Source organism: Chelon labrosus (assembly GCF_963514085.1).
Source record: "Chelon labrosus genome assembly, chromosome: 18".
In the NCBI taxonomy this organism is placed as follows: domain Eukaryota; kingdom Metazoa; phylum Chordata; class Actinopteri; order Mugiliformes; family Mugilidae; genus Chelon; species Chelon labrosus.
The window spans coordinates 14310847-14333580 of NC_140351.1; the positions used below are offsets into that span (position 1 = coordinate 14310847).

The 22734-nt window shown below is 41.3% G+C and overlaps 1 protein-coding gene across 1 annotated transcript; it reads right to left on the reverse strand.

Moving 5' to 3' along the window:
• Positions 1-1382: 1382 nt before the first annotated feature.
• On the reverse strand, positions 1383-21174 carry LOC311503176 (phenolphthiocerol/phthiocerol polyketide synthase subunit C-like). Its single transcript, XM_084565734.1, has 6 exons — positions 20681-21174; positions 19270-19423; positions 7699-7859; positions 7315-7521; positions 7037-7218; positions 1383-6954 (listed from the first exon to the last, which is right to left on the reverse strand). The coding sequence occupies exons 1-6, from the start codon at positions 20736-20738 to the stop codon at positions 1420-1422; spliced, it is 6297 nt and encodes a 2098-aa protein (XP_084421860.1). The 5' UTR covers positions 20739-21174; the 3' UTR covers positions 1383-1419.
• Positions 21175-22734: the final 1560 nt, after the last annotated feature.

The following is a 22734-nucleotide window of genomic DNA, read 5'->3' on the forward strand; positions in this document are numbered from 1 at the left end:
ATTGACCTAATCGCCATGACTGCCACATCCACCCAAGAAAGTTAAGATACTCCCAAAATGAAGAAAAATGACCAGCCCAACTATGTTCAGGTTTAATGATCTGTGATTTCTTTATTTTTTTTATCTGAAGAAGTCATGTTTCCCTAAAATCAGAAATAATAATCAGCCAAAACAGAAAAGACCAAAGCAACCATCATTTCTTACTTAATTGTTTGAGTTGCCTAAACCTGATACAGCTTGTATCTTGTACCTCTTTACCAAAAACAAAAATAATAATCATTCCATTTTATGCACATTTGTATGGGTTTCTCCACATAACATTCTTCACAACCCAAAGATACACAGTCAATGGTGTTAGTGTGTATCTGTAAATGAAATAAAATGTCTTGGCATTTAATGGATATTTAATTATGTTGATTGATTTTAGGCAGTGAACACTCCATGATACAGAAATGTGTAATACATGTAAACTAATCACATCAGGAAAATTTGGAACGATGTCAAAAAAAAATTTGCAGAACCAAATATTTGCATTTTCAGAGACATTTCTTGAAATGAAATATAATGTAGCTTTAGAACTAAAACAATGGTATATCGCATAACAGATCACTACCTGCTCTCATTTCATTTATGACACGTAAGCCTTTGTGATGTAAATATCCTGAGAGAGAACAATGTGCGATGTGACAAATTAAGCTCAACAATCGTATTGCGGAAGTGGTACATGGCACAATATTGCGTTTGATGCAATTGTCACTGTCATCATGAAGTTGATAAAAGATAAATGAGTAATAAGAGCTGACCATGACCTGTGTAAATCAGGTAGATAAAAGAGAGCTGACTTTAGTATTACAAGGACAGAACCCCTTCGGCAGACTTCAAAAATTACAGAGAGAGGCGTTAATGTAATAAAAGAATACAAAAAAAAGTTTTACATAAAATATTTTAAACTGTTATGTGGGCAACTGTAAAGACTGTTTTCATGTTTTCATTATTAACATTTTGATAAGCAGAGAGAGTAAAACCAACAGAAAACTCCAAAAAAAGCTGTGTAAAAAATGTTTTTTAAAAAATATAATGCAAAATGAGCCCTGTGATGGACTGGCGACCTGTCCAGGGTGTACCCCTGCCTCTCGCCTGATGACAGCTGGGATAGGCTCCAGCAGACCCCCGCGACCCTTAACAGGAATAACCGGGTATAGAAAATGAATGAATAATGCAAAATTGAACAACCAAAGCCAAAATATACACACAAAAAAAGTATTTAAAGTACCGTATAAACAAAACAAAAATTCAACAAAGATTTTATGTTAAATGAAATGACAAAATGTTCAGTATGTCCAGTAGTATGGTGTTCTGATGACTGATTCGCTTCACACATATATGACATTTACATATTTTTGTATTTTTTTGGAGAGTTTACAGTCTTGTAGAAACATCGTCTCCATCTTCACTTGGAAGAGACTCTTTGTTTTCACTGACATTTACATTTTCACCTTTAGCTCCTTCATTCAGTATCTCTATCACAGTTGACAGTGAGGCATTGGGATTGAGCAATTTCACCAAAGGCACATTCATGCCTCTCTCCTGAAAGATCAGATTCTGCAGAGTCATGGCCTGCATGGAGTCGATGCCTAGTGTTGAAAGCAGCGACTCTTCTTTCAACTCACTCTGGTCCATGCCAATGGTCTTACTAAGGAGAGAGAAGACATAATCTTTTGGGGACACAGAGTCCGTTGGTGTAGTTTCAGACTCTGCCTCATTGGATTTTTGGAAGGCCTCCGCGACCAGTGCAGACAGGCGCATGGTCAATGATACATTTTGTGAGAGGACGTTGTACCTCATGTTTCTAAAGTGGATCCTGCACACAGCTTGTTGAGGTCGGTTGAGCACAAGGCATTGCTCCAAGCTTTTATGGATCTCAGCCACATCTAACACCATCATCCCCTTTGCCTCCAGAAAGCGCTGGAAATGTTCTTTGTTCAACAGTAGGCCGAGGTTCAGAGCTCCCCAGATGATAGACTGTCCGGACAGCCCGAGTTTGCGTCTGTACTGACAGAACATGTCAAGGAATGTATTGGCAGCTGCGTAGTTTGTTTGTGATGCGTTTCCCAGGAAACCTGAGATGGAGGAGTAGCACACAAAGTAATCTAACTGACAGTTTTGTGTTGCATGGTGCAAATTCAGAGCACCGTTGACTTTGGGTCTGAAAACCTCCTCATACAGAGATTTGTTGAGGGTCTCAATCAGCCCGTCACGCAAGACAACCGCACTGTGAAACACTCCTCTGATTGGACAAGTGGGGAATTTTTGACCAATGACACTGATAACCTTGTGCACATGCTCAGAGACAGATATGTCACACTCCATGGTGGTGATGCTGTTTCCCCACTGTTTCTCCACATTGTGTATTTCCTGCTTCACATCTGGTTTGGGCTTGCTTCTGGAGAGGATGACAATATACTCCCCGCCCCTTTGTGAGATGAACTTCACGGTTTCAAAGCCCAGACCAGAAAGACCACCTGCCACTATGTACACTGCTCTTTTTCGGAAAAGTAGTTTTTTTCCTGGCAGTAGTGGAATGACAGACAGGGTACTGCTAACATCTTTGTCCAGAGCCACTACAGCCAGTTTCTTTGAGTTGAAGTATGACTGTGGCTTGCATTCAGATGTCACACTCTGGAAGGTGAAGTTGTTGAGAGAAAACTTCAGGGATTTCAGGGATTTCAGCCAGGGATAAATGTGAGGCCTGTGCACGTTCAGATACCCCCTTTGCAAAATGACAGGCATGTAAATTGTCTGTACGTGAACACTCTCCTTTACACTTTGGAACATTTCCTGAGCGAGCAAAACATGCTTCTGTGACTCACATACGATTACAACATGTTGGACGCCTGGAAAGCTGCGAACTTTATCAGTCAGAGATTCATCAAATGGAGGTAGGATGACAAGTGCCTGCTTTTGATTGGCATTCACAAAACAGCCATTGCACTGTGTGTCAACAGTCACATTCCAACCTGATTGTTGAGAGGTGAAAACTAAGACTTTCACCAGAGCAGAATCAGGCACAGAGGATATGATCCCTAAATTATGTTTGGCTCTGGGCAAGGCTCTATGTAGGATCTCCCATGCTAGCACAAAGTAGGAAACACAAGGTGCTCCTCGGAGGAATGAGAACTTTTTGGTGCTGTAGCACACATCCTCTGGAACTCTGACTTTACTAGATGCCACCACAGGATAGCAGGAAACCACGTGGTCTCCCGCTCTCAGTTTCCTTACACCTTTTCCCACTGCTGTTATAGTACCGCTGAAATCAAGAGCGATAAGTTTGTGTTTCTGAGATGAGTATTTGTTCCAGTACAACGTCTGGCCAAATTTCAGGTGTGAATCACTGACAGGGAAGTAATCAGATGAATGAACACATATCTTGCTAGGTTGTATTTCTACTGACGTGTGACTAAGTGGCTCGGCCTCATCTGCACAGTCAGTGGCACTGAGGTGAATCATCTTATGTGGATCAGCTGTCTGAAATATGCAAGGTTTAGACACAGTAGAGTTAAAACTGGTCTCTGGACTGTCAGGGGTTTCCGGTTGAGTTCGGACAATGGAAGGTTTCAGAACCAGCCCGTCCTTTACCACCAATTCTGGGTATTTGCTGCAAGGATATGATCTAAGAACCTCATGCAGAGCTGCAATGTCCTTAGCACAGACAGTGCTTATATCAATCAGCTGAAAAGAAAGATCTGGTATCTCAGCAGCAAACGATCTCGTCATACCCGCAAGAGCGAAACCAGCACTTACATGGTCAACTGTGATGTCAGATGAGCAGTAGGTTACAGCTCTTATTGAGTTTGGGAAGTGAATTCGCTTCAGCTCGAGGACTATTTGGCGAAAAATCTCACAGCAGCTCACCAAATGCTGCAAGATAACATCAGCTGTCTCCGATGTGAGATCTTCTTTGCCCCACAAAAATAAGACCTCATCAAAGTTTTTCTCGATGTCTGCGATATTGAGATTTGCCAAGAAAGAAGGAAACCCATGACTCAAGATATCTTTTGCATGACCGTAGGAAACATATCTAGATTCCGGGTTCAAATGTTGCTGCAGACCTTTAGAGATCCCTATGTGGTCACAGAAGACCAAAGCCTTTGGTGGAGGAGCAGGAATGATATCTTCGGGGATGACACTGAAGGCGTTATGATAGAAGTACTCCTCAACCACACGAGAGTGACTGCCGAGGTACTTCATTATCATGTGCTTAACCTCAACCAACACTCTGCCTTCCTTATCCGCAAAGCAGCCACAAACCTCGAATTGATCAACACCCACATCGGTTGCTCTCAAATAGACAATCATCTCGCTTTGCAAGGGCTCAAACACTGTCAGGCTTCCTATTTTGGCAGGAAATCCTGGCCTACCAGCAAAGATGTGCTCCACCGTAACTGGGAGAAGCTGCAACAAATAATCCAACACTACAGGATGAATGTAGTAGTCATGCAAATGAGGCCTAAGTTCTGCTGGAACTGAGACAGCTGAAAAAGCCTCCTTCAGATCTTCCCCATAGTGCACATCCCCCTTATTCTGAAAGACGTCTCCATACTGAAAGCCTCCCTGAGAGAGGTACCCATAGAACTCCTGAAAGCTCACCACAGATGTGCATCGTTTGTAGATGGAGCTAAGAGAAATGCACTGCTCCTCAATCAGCCTCTCGCCCTTTGAAACCACAGTGCCTGATGCATACATTGCTGATGGGGAAAATACTGTGAAACTAGTTTCATTCCCTGTTTGTTGTAGTTGCACCTTCATTTCAGGCGAATTCTGGCTCAAAACAAATGGGCCGTGAAAACTGACACTGAGCTGTAGTGAGCTGAGAGGCACTTTGGGTTTAGCGCTGGCCATGAATGCAGCCAAGCCCAACTCAGCGTAGAAAGCACCAGGGATGATGGGTATGCCATTGTGCTTGTGCTCTTTCAAGAAGAAAGAAGAGTCCGACATCAGATCACACCTGAAGATGTTGCTGTCACTGCCTGTCTGACACACCACAGGATGATTGCTGGCTGTGTCTTTCTGTGCTGCTCCAATAATAACATCTCTGTCTGAGCAATCAAACTGGTATTTTGGGAAAGGCAGAGGGATTGTCTCGTACCCTCTATAAAAAGTGTTCCAATCTACCTGAACGCCCAGTTCAAACAGATTGGAAACAACACCCATGACTGATTCATGATCTTTCTCTGGCTGCACTGAGGCAAGAACTGCTGTGTCATTTCCCAAAGATTCCATGATGTTTCTCTGTAGTGCCCTCCTTGGCCCAATCTCTACAAAGACTGTGTTCTTTTTCCCTTTGGATGCCGCCGTCACTGCCTGCTCAAAAGCAACTGGCTCACGAATATTTCTAGCCCAGTATTTGCCTGTGCAGAAATCTCCCTGCTGGACTTCTTTGCCTGTCACTGTTGAGAACAACTTGGTGTCCAGATTATTTGCTGGTAAGGAGCCAATTGTCTCCTCAATTTCAGACAGGATTGGGTCTATCATGTGGCTGTGATAAGCAGCAGGGACCTCCAGCATTCGGAGGAATAGATTGTGACTGTTAGCTGAGTTACTTAGCTCTGTATGGAGGCACTCAATTGCATCTGCATCCCCTGAGAGGGTGCAGGACTGTGGGCTGTTAAAAGCAGCAAGGCAAACTCTGCCAGAGTAACGAGGGAGCAGAGGTGTTACCTCCGATACAGCCATGTTGCTGATCACAAGCATCTTCCCCCCTGTGACTTTGCACTGGAGAGTGCTGCGATAATATATGACTTTCACTGCATCCTCAAGAGACAAGAGACCGGAACAGTGGGCGGCTGCAACTTCTCCAACAGAGTGTCCAAGAATTGCATCAGGCTTGACACCCCAGTGCCTGAGTACGGCTGTAATCCCAACCTGAATAGCAAAGAGGACTGGTTGGATAACATCTGGGCTGTTAAAGTCACCAGTCTCAGTCTCACTTTCAAGTGGATCCAGGATGTTCAGAGTACTCAGATTTAGGAAAAGCTTTGCAATCTCTTGGATCTTTTCTCTGAACACGGGCTGATGTTTTAGAAGCTGCTTGCACATGCCGTGGTAAGCGACGCCATTTCCACAGAAGACAAACACTAACCTTGGATCTGAGTAGGCTGGGCTGATATTTTTGCCCACAGCGGCACTTAGTTTTTCTTTAAGGTCGACCACAGATGACACCACAATGGCTTTTCTGAATTTATGTTTTTGGTGGCTTCTTCTACATGCTGATGTGTATAAGAGAGAACCTAGATCAACTTTTTCATCTACCCCTAGCTGTTTAATGGTGTCTTCCATCATCATAGTAAGAGATTTAGGCGACTTTGCTGACATGACGAAATATTTCACTTGCTTCTCATCACTTTTTTTATCAGCACAAGACTGTACATGCTGTTTGACAATGGCATGTGCGTTTGTTCCCCCAAACCCAAAGTTGTTCACTCCTGCAAGTCTTGGACCACAGGTTTCCCACTTTTCTGTTTCCTTTGGAATTGTAATGTTCAGGGCCTTGGTATCTACACTGGAAGTCTGATCAGAGTAGAAAAGTGAGGGGACAAAACTCTCGTGCTTCATCATCAGGAGTACCTTAATGAGTCCGGCCACTCCGGCGGCAGATTCTGTGTGTCCAATGTTGCTCTTCACCGAGCCAATGCACAGTGTCTTTGAACCAGGAGGTTTGGCTTTAGCAATGACATTCGAGATGCTTCCTGCCTCTGTTGGGTCTCCAACAGGGGTTCCAGTCCCATGCGCCTCAATGTACTGGACATCTGCAAGATCGGACTCTGAGTAGAGTCTGCGCAACAGCTCCTCTTGTTGTGTCATAGAGGGTTTGGTGATTGGAGAGACTGAGTGTCCATCCTGGTTGACTGCAGTTTTGCTGATGATACCCCAGATGTGGTCCTGATCTTGAAGAGCCTATAAAGTAACAACATCAAAAAGATTGTTGGGTATTGATTAAAACAATACACCACTCTTATTACCCTCTGCTTATTCTGACCTTTTTCAGTGGCTTCAAGAGAACTACTCCACATCCTTCTCCTCTACCGTAGCCATCTGCTGCGCTGGAGAACGGTTTGCTTGTCCCTTCAGGTGAGATCATCTTAGCCTTGCTGAGTGCAACAAAGAGTCTTGGCTCAATGATGCAGCTGACTCCTCCACAAATGGCCATGTCACTATCTCCTGATAAGATAAAGCATAGTTTATGATTTCATCCAATAATATTTTAACTTTAGCTGGGAGACAGCTTTCCACTGCAGTGGTACATACTGCACAGACCTTGTTTAATGGATTGACAGGCAAGATGAAGAGCGACAAGGGAAGATGAACAGGCACAGTCTATAGACAGCGATGCTCCAGTGAAGTTGAAGATGTAGGAAACTCTGTTTGCCGCAATACTCATGGCGAGCCCTGTGCCAGTCCAGTGGTTGATCACACTTGGGTGAACCCGGGCCGCATTTGTTTCATAGTCTCTGTTCATTATGCCTACAATCGAAAAATAAAAAAATAAAAACTATTTCCTGATATCAATCTGTGTAACTTATTCTGTTGTAAAACTTTGATTAAATGACAGTGGCAGGTTGACCCAAAATTAAATTACTGCCTGTTACATTCAACCCAGTACAATTTGATTAAAACACAGTAACCAGAAACATTCAGTACCAAAGAACACTCCCGTCCTGGTGCCACTGGCTTTTTCCATAGGAATTCCAGCGTTCTCCAAAGCCCTATAGACACACTGAAGGAGCTGTTTCTGTTGAGGATCCATTAGTTCCACCTCGCTGTCACTGATGCCAAAAAACTTGTGGTCAAATTCGTTGAACCTGCCAACATACAAAATCATAAGGAAATGAGATACACTGCCTGGCCAAAAAAAAGCCAACGCCTGGATTTAACTAAGCAAATAGATACAAGCCTCCTATTGGATAATTACTGCATCGGCGATTATGTTTCAGCTGGCAGCAAGTTACAACTGATGCGTTGAGTAGCTTCTCATTTCTTAAACAACCATGTCTAAAGACACATCCTGTGGTTGTGGAAAAGATGTTAGTCTGTTTGAGAAGGGTCAAATCATTGGCATGCATCAAGCAGAGACAACATAGTGGACTTCAGGTGGCTCCATGTGGTAGGAGGCAGCAGGAAAACAAGCTTGTGAAAAGACCAATTAAAAATAGCTCTTCAAGACTACTTTTGGAGCAGAAATCCAACTAAACTCATTAATATTTGATAAAGAAAGTAAACAAGGAGGGATGAAAAGAAAAGGGAGGCTTAACAAAAAAGAACAAACAAATACTGGATGTACCGTCACCACATCGGGAACTACAGAGTTACCACTCTGTCATATTCAGTCAAGCTGATTCAGGTGTGATGTGCATTCCCTCTGTAAGATTTTTTTCCTGATTGCATTTAAGTTCAGAAATGTATCTGATAAACCATCCTTCATGCCTCTTTAACAATTGTGTTAATTGTGGATGGTGAATAAAAATAACACTGAAGTAATGTTTTGTGTTTTTCCCCTCACAGTCCATGCCCAGGCCAAGTTCCCTGACACCACCATGCAAGATGTGAGACAGAATATCAGAAGAAAGAAATGCAACAATATAAGCTATGCCAAGCAAGCAGCTGAAAAGAAGTCATAAAAGTAACGTTTTTGTTTCTGTCAAGGTATTTATTATTTTTGGTTCCAAAGACGTGCACTTTTCTTTTACCTTTTTCTTTTGACAAGGAAAGACTCAGTTCTCAGTTGGAGACACTGTTTTGTTTACATTTTTACATGTAAATGTGAACTTTTTCATTTTTCAGCAAAGAAGGACTTGATTTCTTAGAAGCTCTTTGTTTTTGAAATGCACATATTTAATGATTTAAGCAGATATTTGTAAATACACTGTATGGTATGTTATAAAATGTTCTATAAATATATCAAACTTGTTCTCAACATTCTGTCTTGTGATTTTGTAAATACATTGCAGTCTGGTGTACACACTTAGAGTTAACTCTAAGAATACTTTAAGAAGTATATTTAAAGTATATAAATAGTATGCTACAAGTGATATGCTAAGCAAACTTACAAGTATACTTGTAGTATAACGACAAGTAAACTAGTAAAATAGCAAAAAATTGTGTTTTTCTGTTTCAGTAATTCTAAGTTCATACTTAGTTTACTTGAAGTTCATTTTATTAAGTATACTTGAGTATAAGTATACGTATAGCAAGTATGCTACAGACCATGTACTTGTAGTGTACTAGAAAGTATACTAATTTAATACTTCTTTGGACTAAATTGGAACATTTTTAAGTTTATAAAAGTATACTTTCAAGTATACAACAAGTACACTCATCTATATACTACTAGTGTACTAGGTATATACTTCTAGTCCACATTTAATTTATAAAAGTATACATTAAGTATACCACAACTAAACTCTTCAATATACTACTAGTGTACTAGTTATATACTTCTAGTCCACGTTTAAGTTTATAAAAGTATACTCTAAGTATACAACAAGTACACTCATCTATATACTACTAGAGTACTAGGTATATACTTCTAGTCCACATTTTAGTTTATAAAAGTATACTTAAAGAATACTTCAAACGTTCCAATTTAGCCGGAAGAAGTATTAAATTAGTATACTTTCTAGTACACTACAAGTACATGGTCTGTAGTATACTTACTATACTTATACTTATACTCAAGTATACTTAATAAAATGAACTTCAAGTATACTACTTTTTGCTAAGGGTAGGCTAGAGACTAACATGAAGGAACTTGTGGAAAGAACAACCTCGTTAAAGCAACAGGTGGAACATGTTGAGGAGAGGCTGGGAGACACGGAGGACAATACGGCACGGCTAGAAAGAATGGCCGCCTTCCTCCTTCATCAGGAGGCAAAGTTGGCCGCAAAATGTGAGGACTTGGAATCAAGATCGAGACGCAATAACATACGGATACATGGCATTCCGGAGGGCTCTGAGAAAAACGATATGATATGGTTTGTAACAGACTTTATTCACTCATCACTGCAGATCCAAGAATATCAAGAAAATCCAGAGTATTGAATGATGTTATTAAAGAGTTAGGTCTTATTGATCCATGGAGAAACAATAATCCTAGAGAAGTATTTTACATTTTATTCAAACCCACATGGTAGTTATAGTTTTTTTTTTTGTGTGTGTGTATCACAGCAACATATACACAAAGTTGTGAATTGTGGTATAGAGACAATAACTATAAGTGATCATGCTCCCATTACTCTAACTGTAACAATGGATGAAGAATCTTTTTTTAAATATTGGAGACTAAATGTGTCAGTCCTATCAGATGAGAAGGTAGTAAAGGAAATAAAAGAAAATATAAAGGAATATTTGGAAATAAATGATAATGGCGAGGTACTAGCAACTCTCTGGGATCTGGGGAAAGCAGTGATTAGGGGGAAAATCATAGAAATAACCTCGAGGATAAAAAAGGATCGTCTAAAACAACAGAGGGCGCTAGAGAGCAAAATCAGAGATCTAGAATTAGAAAATAAAAGGACACCAAATAACTCCATACTCCAAGAACTGAAAGAAAATAGACACCAATTAGACAAATTACTAACATGTAAGGCAGAAAGAGCTCTACGCTTTACAAATCAAAGATATTATGAGATGGGGAATAGAGCAAGTCGCCTTCTAGCATTCCAACTGAGAAAGGCTCAAACAAATAGGATCATTTCAAAAGTAAAACATCCCATTTCCAAACAACTTGTGGTAAAGCCAACAGAGATAGTGGAAGCAGAATATTATAAAGGCTTATATAACGACTTTGAGCTAAACTCCACAAAAAATAAGACTCAAGTGTTTCTTAAAAAATTAAATCTACCATCACTATCGTCAGAAGAAGCATCTGAAATGATACAGCCAATTACAGTACAGGAAATATCAGATACTATAAAAAATCTTAAAAAAAAAAAAATCCCCTGGTACAGATGGGTTCCGGGGGGGATTTTATAAAGATATAATGGCATGGAGAATGCGGAAGCATATAACTAAATTAATCAAACCAGATCAGACAGGCTTTATTCATGGAAGACAAGGTGCTAACAATATCAGGAGGACATTAAATCTTATCTCATCTGCCAAAAACAAATCCCAGCATGCCATGTTGCTCAGCTTAAATGCACAAAAACATTTGACAGGGTAAAATGGAGCTTCCTTTACCAAACACTGGGCGCAAGATGGCGGCGCGCTTCAGTGCAGCGGCTCAGAGCTCTCCCTTTTTGTGCGTTTTGTTGTGTTTATCGTGTGTTGTACGTTCGTCTACCCACACTACTGAACAATATAATCGTGTGGACCTACTGGACATTGGTTTCCGAATGAAGATGACCATCTCCAGCGGCTTCCACTACTCTCACAACATTCCGGACGAGATAGCGAGATCAGCGGGATCTCCGTGGATTGTTATCGGGTCTGGCAGGCGATACAGATGGCGGCGCAAGAGGAAACAAAAGCGAGGCTGCAGGGCTGGGCTACTGACTAGGCTAAGGACACGGCCACTCAAACCGCCGCTGCCGAGCCTCTACCTCACCAACGGCAGATCCATGGTACACAAAACGGATGATTTGGAGTACCAGCTGGCTGGAAATCGCTATATTCGTGACTGCTGTGTACTTATCATCACGGAGACATGGCTACACACACAAATCCCCGACGCCACGGTGCAGCTAGCAGGCCGCACGCTACACAGATGGGACAGGAACAGCGACTCCGGGAAGAACAGAGGAGGGGGGCTCTGCATCTACGTGCATGAAGGTTGGTGTAACAACAGCACTATTTTGAACAGACACTGTTCTCCCGACCTGGAGTTCGTGTCGGTGAGATGTAGACCCTTCTTTCTGCCTAGAGAGCTAACTGCTGTTGTCATCACTGCAGTCTATATACCACCGGACGCTAATGTAAACACGGCTCTTTCTCTGCTGCTAAATGCCATCAATAACCACCAACGCGCCCACCCAAATGGCGTTCACATTATTGCAGGGGACTTTAATAAAGCAAAGCTAAAGACTGTACTACCAAAATTCCACCAACATGTAAAATGCCCAACAAGGGGGAAAAATACTTTGGATCATGTTTATTCCAACATCAAGCATGCATACAGAGCCATACCCCTCTCCCACCTGGGTCGGTCAGACCACCTCTCCCTGCTCCTCACCCCAGCATACACCCCCCTCAGTCGAATCAAAAAGCCCGTAAGGAGGACCATCACCACCTGGCCCGAGGACGCCCTCCCCCGACTGCAGGACTGCTTCGAACACACAGTATGGGATGCATTCTACCATGAAGACCTGGCAACATTCACAGAGACAGTACTGTCCTACATCAAGTTCTGTATTGGGAATGTCACTGTGGAAAAAAACATCTTGGTGTTCCAAAATCAAAAACCTTGGATGACAAACCAGGTCCTCACGCTCCTCCGGGCCCGTGACTCAGCCTTCAGGTCAGGTGACAGGGCCCTGTACAGCGCTGCTCGTGCCGACCTGAGGAGAGGCATCAGGACTGCTAAGGCAGAATACAAGAGGAGTATAGAGGAACATCTCAACAACCCCAGGCAGGTGTGGCAGGGCATACAGACCATCACCAACTTCAGAGGCTGTGCTGTAACACCCGGGGTTTCAGATGTGGGGCTGGCAGAGGAGCTGAACAGCTTCTTTGCTCGCTTTGAGTCCCGAACACAGCACTCAGCCACGCCACTCCAACGTCCACTACAACCCCCACCAGCCCTCAGCACCCCCCCCCCCCCCCCCACTCTCTCTTGAGGTACAGGATGTGAGACGAGTGCTCTGTGCAGTGAACCCCAGGAAGGCTGCAGGTCCAGATGGAGTACCTGGGAAGGTGCTTAAGGCATGTGCCAGTCAGCTATCACAGGTCTTCACTGACATTTTCAACCTGTCTCTGGAACAAGCCGTCATCCCATCCTGCTTGAAATCCGCCACAATCATCCCGATCCCTAAAAAGTCACCCACAACCAGCCTCAACGACTTCCGCCCCATAGCACTGACCCCAGTTATCACCAAGTGCTTTGAGAAACTGGTCCTGAGACACATCAGAGCCTGTCTCCCCCCCACCCTGGACCCACACCAGTTTGCATACCGGACTAACAGATCCACTGAAGACGCCATAGCCATCGCTCTCCACTCAGCTCTGTGTCACCTGGAGCAACAGGGGAGCTACGTCAGGATGCTCTTCATTGACTTCAGCTCAGCCTTTAACACAATAATACCGGACATTCTGATCCCCAAGTTAGCCAACCTGGGGCTCCCACCATCCACCTGCTCCTGGATAAAAGACTTTTTGGTCAACCGGCCCCAGCAGGTGAAACTGGGTCCTCACCTCTCTTCCTCCCGCACTCTCAGCACTGGCTCTCCCCAGGGCTGCGTGCTGAGCCCACTACTCTACTCCCTCTACACATCCGACTGCAGTCCCGCCCACCCAGAGAACATCATTGTCAAATTTGCTGATGACACAACGGTGGTGGGGCTGATCACAGAGGGAAATGAGGCGGCCTACAGAGATGAAGTCCTGCGACTTGGGGAGTGGTGTGCATCAAACAACTTGGCACTAAACATCACCAAGACCAAGGAACTCATCCTGGACTTCAGGCGGAACAGAGCCAACCCTGCCCCCCTGTACATCAATGGCAAATGTGTGGAGCAAGTTGAGTCATTCAAATACCTTGGCGTCCACCTCTCTGCAGACCTCTCTTGGTCGGTCAACACCACAGCGCTGGTCAAGAAGGCCCAGCAGCGGCTACACTTCCTGAGGGTGCTCAGGAAGGAGCAGCTAAACACCCAGCTGCTAGTGACCTTCTACCGTTCCACCATCGAGAGCATACTGACCTATGCTATAACAGTGTGGCACTCCAGCTGCACAGAGGCCGACAGGAAGAGACTGCAGAGGGTGGCAAACACTGCACAAAAGATCATCGGCTGCCCTCTGGCTTCCCTGTCAACCATCTATAACTCCCGCTCTCTCAGCAGGGCCAGAAACATTTTAAAGGACACCACCCACCCCGGTTTTCACCTTTTTACCCCGTTGCCCTCTGGCAGGCGCTTCAGGTCCATACGGGCCAAGACAAACAGACTCAGGGATAGCTTCTTCCCCAAAGCTGTCACCATACTAAATGCAAACATGCATTAATGTAAATTGCACAGGAACTTTTTGCACTGACACTATTGCACTGAATTCTGTCTGTCTGTTTGTGTCTTTTTTTTTTACTGCGTATTTATATGTTTTTATTGTATGTTTTTGCTGTGTGCACTTTAAGGAGATGCTCTTTAAATCTCATTGTACCGTGTATAATGACAATAAAGGCTTTCAAAAAACATTGGCGAATTTCGGGTTTCGTACAACATTCATAGATTGGATAAATATGGTATACAAAAACCCCAAATCACAGATTTGAGTCAATGGGTGTTGCTCAGAATTTTTCTCACTTAAAAGAGGAGTCAGACAAGGAGACTGTCTGAGGCCTTTGTTATTTGCTGCAAGTATTGAACCACTGGCTGAGTCAATAAGACAAAATAAAGATATAAAGGGAATGAGAGATCAAGGAGGGATAGAACACAAAATATCATTATTTGCAGATGATATATTAACTTATGTAAGTGAACCATGAACCTCGTTAATAGCCCTGGTGAATAATGATGATCTCGGGTCAATGTCCAGCAGATTTAAAAGGCAAATTCAAGTTCAAATGGACTACTATGGGAACTATGGGAAATTGATAACGGAAATTAAAAAAAAAATTGGCTAGGTGGGAGATTTTACCTTTGACTTTGATAGGGTGGATAGAAACTGTAAGAATGAATGTTTACCAAGGTTGTTGTTTTTGTTCCAGTCATTGCCTACTGTGGTCTCTAATTCTATCTTTAAAATGTTAGACAAGATTATATCCAAATTTATTTGGAAAAATAAGAAGGCTAGAATTAAATATAGGACACTTTTTCTCAAAAGAGAAGGGAGGATTGAACTTACCTAATTTAAAAAACTACTACTGGGCTGCTCAACTCAGGGCTATAATTATGTGGATTACAAAAGATACAGAGGCATTGTGGGTGGGAATGGAACACAATTCTTGCAAAAATGTACCTATAGAGTCACTTCCATTTTTGAGCGACATAACACTAAAGAGGTTGAAGGTGGGCAATGTTTGGATCAGGGGGACAATGAGAGTATGGTTAATGGTACGTAAGAAATTAAAACTGTCAAACTCCATATGTAGAGCCACCAGAATTTTGACAAACCCTCATTTTTTGCCATCTATGATGGATGCAGGATATAATAGATGGACACACCAGGGGTTAAAATATATTGCACAAATGTTCAGGGGACAAACCTTGAAGTCATTCCAACAGTTAGCACAAGAATTTAATTTACCAGCCAATGATTTTTACAAGTTCCTACAACTACTACGACAGACACATAAGGAGTGGGAGAATATTTGTAAAACCCCATTGAAACTAGAAGAATTATTAATAGCATATACAGAGGAAGAGACAAAGAAAGGGATTATATCAAAATTGTATAAGGTACTACAACAGGAATCTAACAACAACAATTTGGATGTCAAGGAAAAATGGGAACTGGAAGCAAATATTATAATAACAGATTAACAATGGGAAGACACATTCAAAGCAGGACAGAAGTAGCCCAACATGGAGGGAGTCTGATTTGTGGAGTTGTGGGTTGGTGTGGGACTTTACTCATACAGTCAGGTCCATAAATATTGGGACATCAACACAATTCTAATCTTTTTGGCTCTATACACCACCACAATGGATTTGAAATGAAACGAACAGGATGTGCTTTAACTATTTACATCCAAATCAGGTGAACAGTGTAGGAATTACAACAGTTTGTATATGTGCCTCTCACTTTTTAAGGGACCAACAGTAATGGGACATTGGCTGCTCAGCTGTTCCATGGCCAGATGTGTGTTATTCCCTCATTATCCCATTTACAAGGAGCAGATCAAAGGTCTAGAGTTCATTTCAAGTGTGCTATTTGCATTTGGAATCTGTTGCTGTCAACTCTCAATATGAGATCCAAAGAGCTGTCACTATCAGTGAAGCAAGCCATCATTAGGCTGAAAAATCAAAACAAACCCATCAGAGAGATAGCAAAAACATCTCTCTGATGGGTTTGTCATAGGTGTGGCCAAATCAACTGTTTGGAACATTCTTAAAACGAAATAATGCACCGGTGAGCTCAGCAACACCAAAAGACCCGGAAGACCACAGAAAACAACTGTGGTGGATGACTGAAGAATTCTTTCCCTGGTGAAGAAAACACCCTTCACAACAGTTGGCCAGATCAAGAACACTCTCCAGGAGGTAGGTGTATGTGTGTCAAAGTCAACAATCAAGAGAAGAACTCGCCAGAGTGAATACAGAGGGTTCACCACAAGATGTAAACCATTGGTGAGCCTCAAAAACAGGAAGGCCAGATTAGAGTTTGCCAAACAACATCTAAAAAAGTTTTCACAGTTCTGGAACAACATCCTATGGACAGATGAGACAAAGATCACCTTGTACTAGAGTGGTGGGAAGAGAAGAGTATGGAGAAGGAAAGGAACTGCTCATGATCCAAAGCATACCACCTCATCGGTGAAGTATGGTGGTGGTAGTGTCATGGAGTGGGCATGTATGGCTGCCAATGGAACTGGTTCCCTTGTATTTATTGATGATGTGACTGCTGACAAAAGCAGCAGGATGAATTCTGAAGTGTTTCGGGCAATATTATCTGCTCATATTCAGCCAAATGCTTCAGAACTCATTGGACGGCACTTCACAGTGCAGATGGACAATGACCCGAAGCATACTGCAAAAGCAACCAAAGTCAATTCTGACATGTGCAACACATAACAGGATTGAAATTACTTTCCTCAAAGGCCTACGGTGCAGCAAATTAAACACAAAATGTACAAATATGAAATGTAAAAATATAAGGAAGAGATATATCTATGTATCTATATATACACATATACTACACGCATACATACCTAAAAAAAATTGAATATAATAATAATAATAATAATAATAAGGCAAAGAAGTGGAATGTTATGCAATGGCCAAGTCAATCACCTGACCTGAATCCGATTGAACATGCATTTCACTTGCTGAAGACAAAACTGAAGGGAAAATGCCCCAAGAACAAGCAGGAACTGAAGACAGTTGCAGTAGAGGCCTGGCAGAGTATCACCAGGGATGAAACCCAGCATCTGGTAATGTCTATGCGTTCCAGACTTCAGGCTGTAACTGACTGCAAAGGATTTGCAACCAAGTATTAAAAAGTGAAAGTTTGATTTATGATTGTTAATTTGTCCCATTACTTTTGGTCCCTTAAAAAGTGGGAGGCACATATGAAAGTCTGCAGTTAAAGCACATCTTGTTTGTTTCATTTCAAATCCATTGTGGTGGTGTATAGAGCCAAAAAGATTAGAATTGTGTCCATGTACCAATATTTATGGACCTGACTGTATATTTTGGGATTGCCCAAAGATTTCAGATTTTTTGGAAGAATATTCAAAAGAAATAAAACATGTTTTGGGTATTGGTTTTACTCTGGATCTAGCATTGTACATATTGGGTATAGTTCCAGATAATGTCATAGATGGGAACTTGACTTCCTTACTGAGAATTCTGCTTTTAATAGCGAAGAAAACAATTACAGCTTTTTGGTTGAAGCCACAGCCCCCCAATATAACGGAATGGAGAAAAAGAGTAAAAAATGTGTTCATCATGGAGAAAATCACAGCGAGGTCACAGCTCAAATCAGACAGGTTTAAACAAAGATGGTTACCAGTAATACAGACAATGTCAGAACTTTAGTCACCTCTTTTTTTTTTCTCTTCTTTTTTTCTTTCCACTTTAGGGGTATTTTTACACTTACTGCAGTATAATTGGCAGTAAATGCATGTACTCATTGATATATGTTGCTCATGTTACCTCCTTTTAAGGAGGAAGGAATATTTAAAGATAGGATGTGAGGGCATGATATGTTAGAACTGAAACTGCAATAACATCTCCCAATGTGTGTTCCTAAAGTATATGTTATGTGTATGTATGTTTGACATTTCGTATAAAATAAAAAAGTGTAAAAAAAAAAAAAGAAGAGAAAACATCTAAGCAGATTGTAGAAACTACTAAAACTGGGTTAAGAACTGTCCAACGCATTATTAAAAACTGGAAGGATAGCGGGGAACCATCATCTTCCAGGAAGAAATGTGGTCGGAAAAAAATACTGATTGATCAAGATCGGCGATCACTTAAAGGTTTGGTGAAATCTAATCAAAGAAAAACAACAGAAGAACTCAGGGCTATGTTTAATAGTGAAAGTAAGAACATTTCCACATGTAAAATGTGAAGGGAACTCAAGGGATTGGGACTGAACAGCTGTGTAGCCTCAAGAAAACCACTAATCAGTGAGGCTAACCGGAAAAAAAGGCTTCAATTGCCAGGGAGCATAAAGATTGGACTCTGGAGCAATGGAAGAAGGTCATGTGGTCATTAGCTGGTAGAATTCCCCTTTTGATTGAATTATTGGTTTCTCTTTGTGTGCTCTGCCCTCATTTCACTTGTGTCTCATTACCCCTCTGCGCACTTGTGTGTGTGTGTGTGTATATATATATTGCCCTGCCTTTCCCTTTGTTCTCCGTCATGTTGTCTGTTGTTCTTCCTAGCGTTCTCTTCGCTTCCTAGCGGAAACTCCAAATCCATGACTCAGTTTCTTTCATAATGTGAAGAAACTCCCTCTTTATTTCCAGTAATCTAAAATCATTTACTATTTTTTTTTGTCTCATTTTTTACACCATCATATGTTTGGTTTAAAGACACTCTGTGGAATATGGCAGCATTGTAGCATTTCATGGTCAGAATTTCATTTTCAAGGCATGTATTAGATCAGTCACATCATTAGCAAGTTATACTATCACAATCACATAACTTAAGAAAAGGTCAGTACTAATACATCATTTGGACAGCAGGGGACACACTAGAAACTTTTTTTTGAACATGTCCAAAAAAGTTTTCAGATGGCTTTATAACCCAGCGTAGAGGGCAGCGTATATGTAAGAAACAAACACCATGCAATTATGAGGAGAGGAAAAAAATACTCTATTAGACTGTATCTATGTACATGTATACACATAAGGATGCTTATCTAAATAGGCCATATGATAAGATTTAAAGACCATACCCATCAATGAGCGCAGCCTTGGCTGTGCGGGATTTCCCGGCTTTGCTGTCATCGGGATCATACCAGCTGGCTAGGTCAAATCTCTCTTTAGGAATCGGCACAGAACAGTTTCTCCCCTCCACCAGGACCTTCCAGAAATTGTCCAGGCCTTCACCTGTTGATATGACAATGCATTTATAATACTTTAAAGGTCCAAAGAATTGATTGTTTTATGGGACAGAAAAGCTGAATATTTGACCACGGTAGATTAATTTAACGCTTATATTGTGTTAGGGTCAAATTTGACCCGTTTACCATTTAAAATATGTAAAAAGTACAGTTTCCTTGATTCTATTGGAACAAGGTTTCATGATATCCTCAGGAGCATCTATCTTAACACAACAAAATAGTTTTTCACCATTTTAGTAAATTCTAAAAAGTGACATCTGTGGTGTTACGGGTCAAAAATGACCCGCCAAGAATATTGGTAGTTGCACGCATCCATGCATCATTTAAAAAGTTTTGGGTTGCTGTGTGGATCAAATTTGACTCAATTTACACTCTCCCCACCACACACCACCCTACCAGAACATCTTGCTTGAGATGACAAACATTGAAGGTTAGAAGGGTGTTGTGCAACAGCTGGATTGGAAACGACAAACTGGTCCCAGTGTAAATGACAAACTTGCCATACATGTACAACGGAGGGCCTATATTTGCATTTGCAGTTTTGAGCAAAATAAAGTTTGGTTTTGTGAAAAACTTTTTTTTTTTGTTTTTTACCTCTATCCAAGCATAAATATGTACGGGTCAATTTTGACCCGTAACACAACAGATGTCACTATGGTTAATAATATTAAGTAAAAAAACAAAAACATGTAATTTATTTTTGGTGGTATGTTCTAATATTAATCTATGATAGTCAGACATAATAATTATCCATTGTCTTCACTATAACAAAGATAAAAAGTGAATTTAAATATTTTTTTCAAATGAAAACGAGTGGTGTATTCTGAGATAAAAGGTCTATTTGGCCAAAAAAATAACATTTAATACAATGCTTACATGGATATGAATGCAAAACAAGTTAGATATGAGGTGGAAAACAAAACTGGTTGACAAACAGTGTTCTTTGATGATTTTGGGCTGGATTAACACATTTCTAACACATTACAAGAGTTAAACAAACAAAAAGATTTCTTGTTTATACATTTTAGATTTGGCAAGATTTAAATTGTACTAATCCTGATGCTTGTTGAACACATTTAAATCGGTATGATCTATTGTGTAAATTGTCTTTGTGAATTCTCTAACTACAGTATACTGAGACATTTTTGTCAATGCAGCTTGCATTAGGGCATATTAGTCAGTGAAATACTAAAAACATGAACAGCAAATCAAAAGAGAAACTAAGTTCTTAAATCATGCTGACCTCCTGGAAAATTGCATCCAATTCCCACCACAGCAACGCTATCTTCAGCTTCTTCCATCCTGACAGAACATCACTGAGAAAGAAAAATCACAAGTCTTCAGAGAACCGTCACTTCAGCATGACACTTAATTTCCAGCCAACATCTTACAAACTTAATTCTAAACTGTTTAATTAGTCATGCACCCAGTGGCGGCTCCAGAGATTTTCTGTTGCAGGTGCTATGGGGGTGCTCAACACTTAAGAGAAGGTGCTTTAAATTTTGGTGCTTTTCATTATGGAGGTCGCGTCGGACCACCCTTGGTATATATACACACGTACACGCCCGAATTAACTATACTCATTCCACAAAGTATTCAACACAAGTAGGTTTGCCAACTCCCTGAAAAATAAATAAGGGACACCTCATTGTCAGGGCCGGCCGACCCAGTTGCCTTCACCCATGCTGGTGTGGTGAAAATTTTTAGGCCATTTGTGTGTGTGAAATTATATTTTAACTATTTGACTCAAACCTGAATAGAATTAGATGCATATTTTTGAGTGATATGAACACATGGAAAACAAATTGTTATTCAACTATTTATTTTTAAAATAAAATAAAATAAATATCTTTCTTAAACAGAAACCTGTCCTGCTTAACTTAAAACTGTATAAATTTATATAAAACAACAGAAAGCAGAACATTCCTCTTGTAATAGTGCGATAAGAAAAGTGTAAACAGAAAGTGTGAGGAAAAGTTGTTGCTTTGTTGTCTTTCGGTATCTTCTTCTCAAGCAACAGTACCTCGACCAATGAGATGAGCGGGATTACCGCTGTCAACTCATTGGTCACAGAGCTGGAGACAGCCTGGGAATAGGTTTACCGTAAATGTTCATATAAAGCGCCCTGTTATTCATTCATTCCATTGACATTTTACACACTATTTTTACTTCTCACGGTAGTACGGGACAAAGTGCGTCCTGTTTCAGCTCAATACGGGATGAGTAGCCTAAATACGGGACGATTCTGTTTTTCAAGGGACGGTTGGCAACCCTAAACACAAGGGCTATAGATACAACATACATAAGCCTGCCAATGTAAACCTCTGAAAATAATATTTCACACAATTCTGTCACAGTCCAGTCCTGAATACAACTGAGCAGCAAACAGAAGGCAACAGACACTGTGCACGCTTCGGCATAAAATGCTCCGATCATGAACTCACACAGTCACCAACACTAGTCTAATGATGAATAATTGCTATCACCTGCAGCACAAACCGTAACGTTAGCATCCTCAATGGAAAGGTTCCCAGCGCGCTGCGCCCATTGGCCAAAGAAGATCACCTGTTTGGGCCTCTTGTTTTAGACCAAAATAAATATAAATATTTATTATTATTATTTAATTCACATTTTTAAACCACGTGAAAAAGACTATTCAAATCGGACAATTAAAATATAAATATAAAAAAATCACAGACATTTCTTGGGGTTGCTGCGCGGGTGCTATAGCTATTATAGGGGGAGCTACAGCACCACCTAGCTCCTCCCTGGCGCCGCCACTGCATGCACCAGGGCATCCTTACATCCATGCCACCCGCTCCTTCCCTCTGTGATGGTATCACTGCCAGGCCTACAGGTTGATTCTTATAGCCAGCTTCTTCATAAAACATTGATGACTGATTGTTTCCGAGGCCATGGAGATGAATGACTCCAGTGCGCACATTTATGGCACATTGCAAATGATTAGACCAAGTTTAAGGAGTAAAACGTTACATTATACAATGGGGTCACTGGTTTCATAGAAACTTAATTTATAACTAACAATCGGCTGTTTTAAATTAAGCCTCACAACTTATTACTTACCCCGCCTTTCACGCGATGACAGCTGGGATAGGCTCCAGCAGACCCCGCAATCCTTCACAGGTGTTAGGGAGGAATTTGTGGTGATGCCGATGAAGAAGAAGAAGTACCAGAGTCCTGTATGTCTTATGTTGTGATGAGGAATCTTCTGTTCTCCTCGATCGAGCCTAAATAAACTCCTTCAGCATAAGTGCATGAGTCCACCTCAATTCTAAG

Bases quoted from the DNA above. Each gene is read 5' to 3' on its own strand.
- LOC311503176 (XM_084565734.1), bottom strand. From the start codon at position 20,738: ATGGAAGAAGCTGAAGATAGCGTTGCTGTGGTGGGAATTGGATGCAAT. The intron at 7,860-19,269 runs GTATGGTCTTTA...GTATGTTGGCAG, and splicing joins AAGGCTGCGCTCATTGATGG to GTTCAACGAATTTGACCACA. The intron at 7,219-7,314 runs GTCTGTGCAGTA...TTATCTTATCAG, and splicing joins CTGTCAATCCATTAAACAAG to GAGATAGTGACATGGCCATT.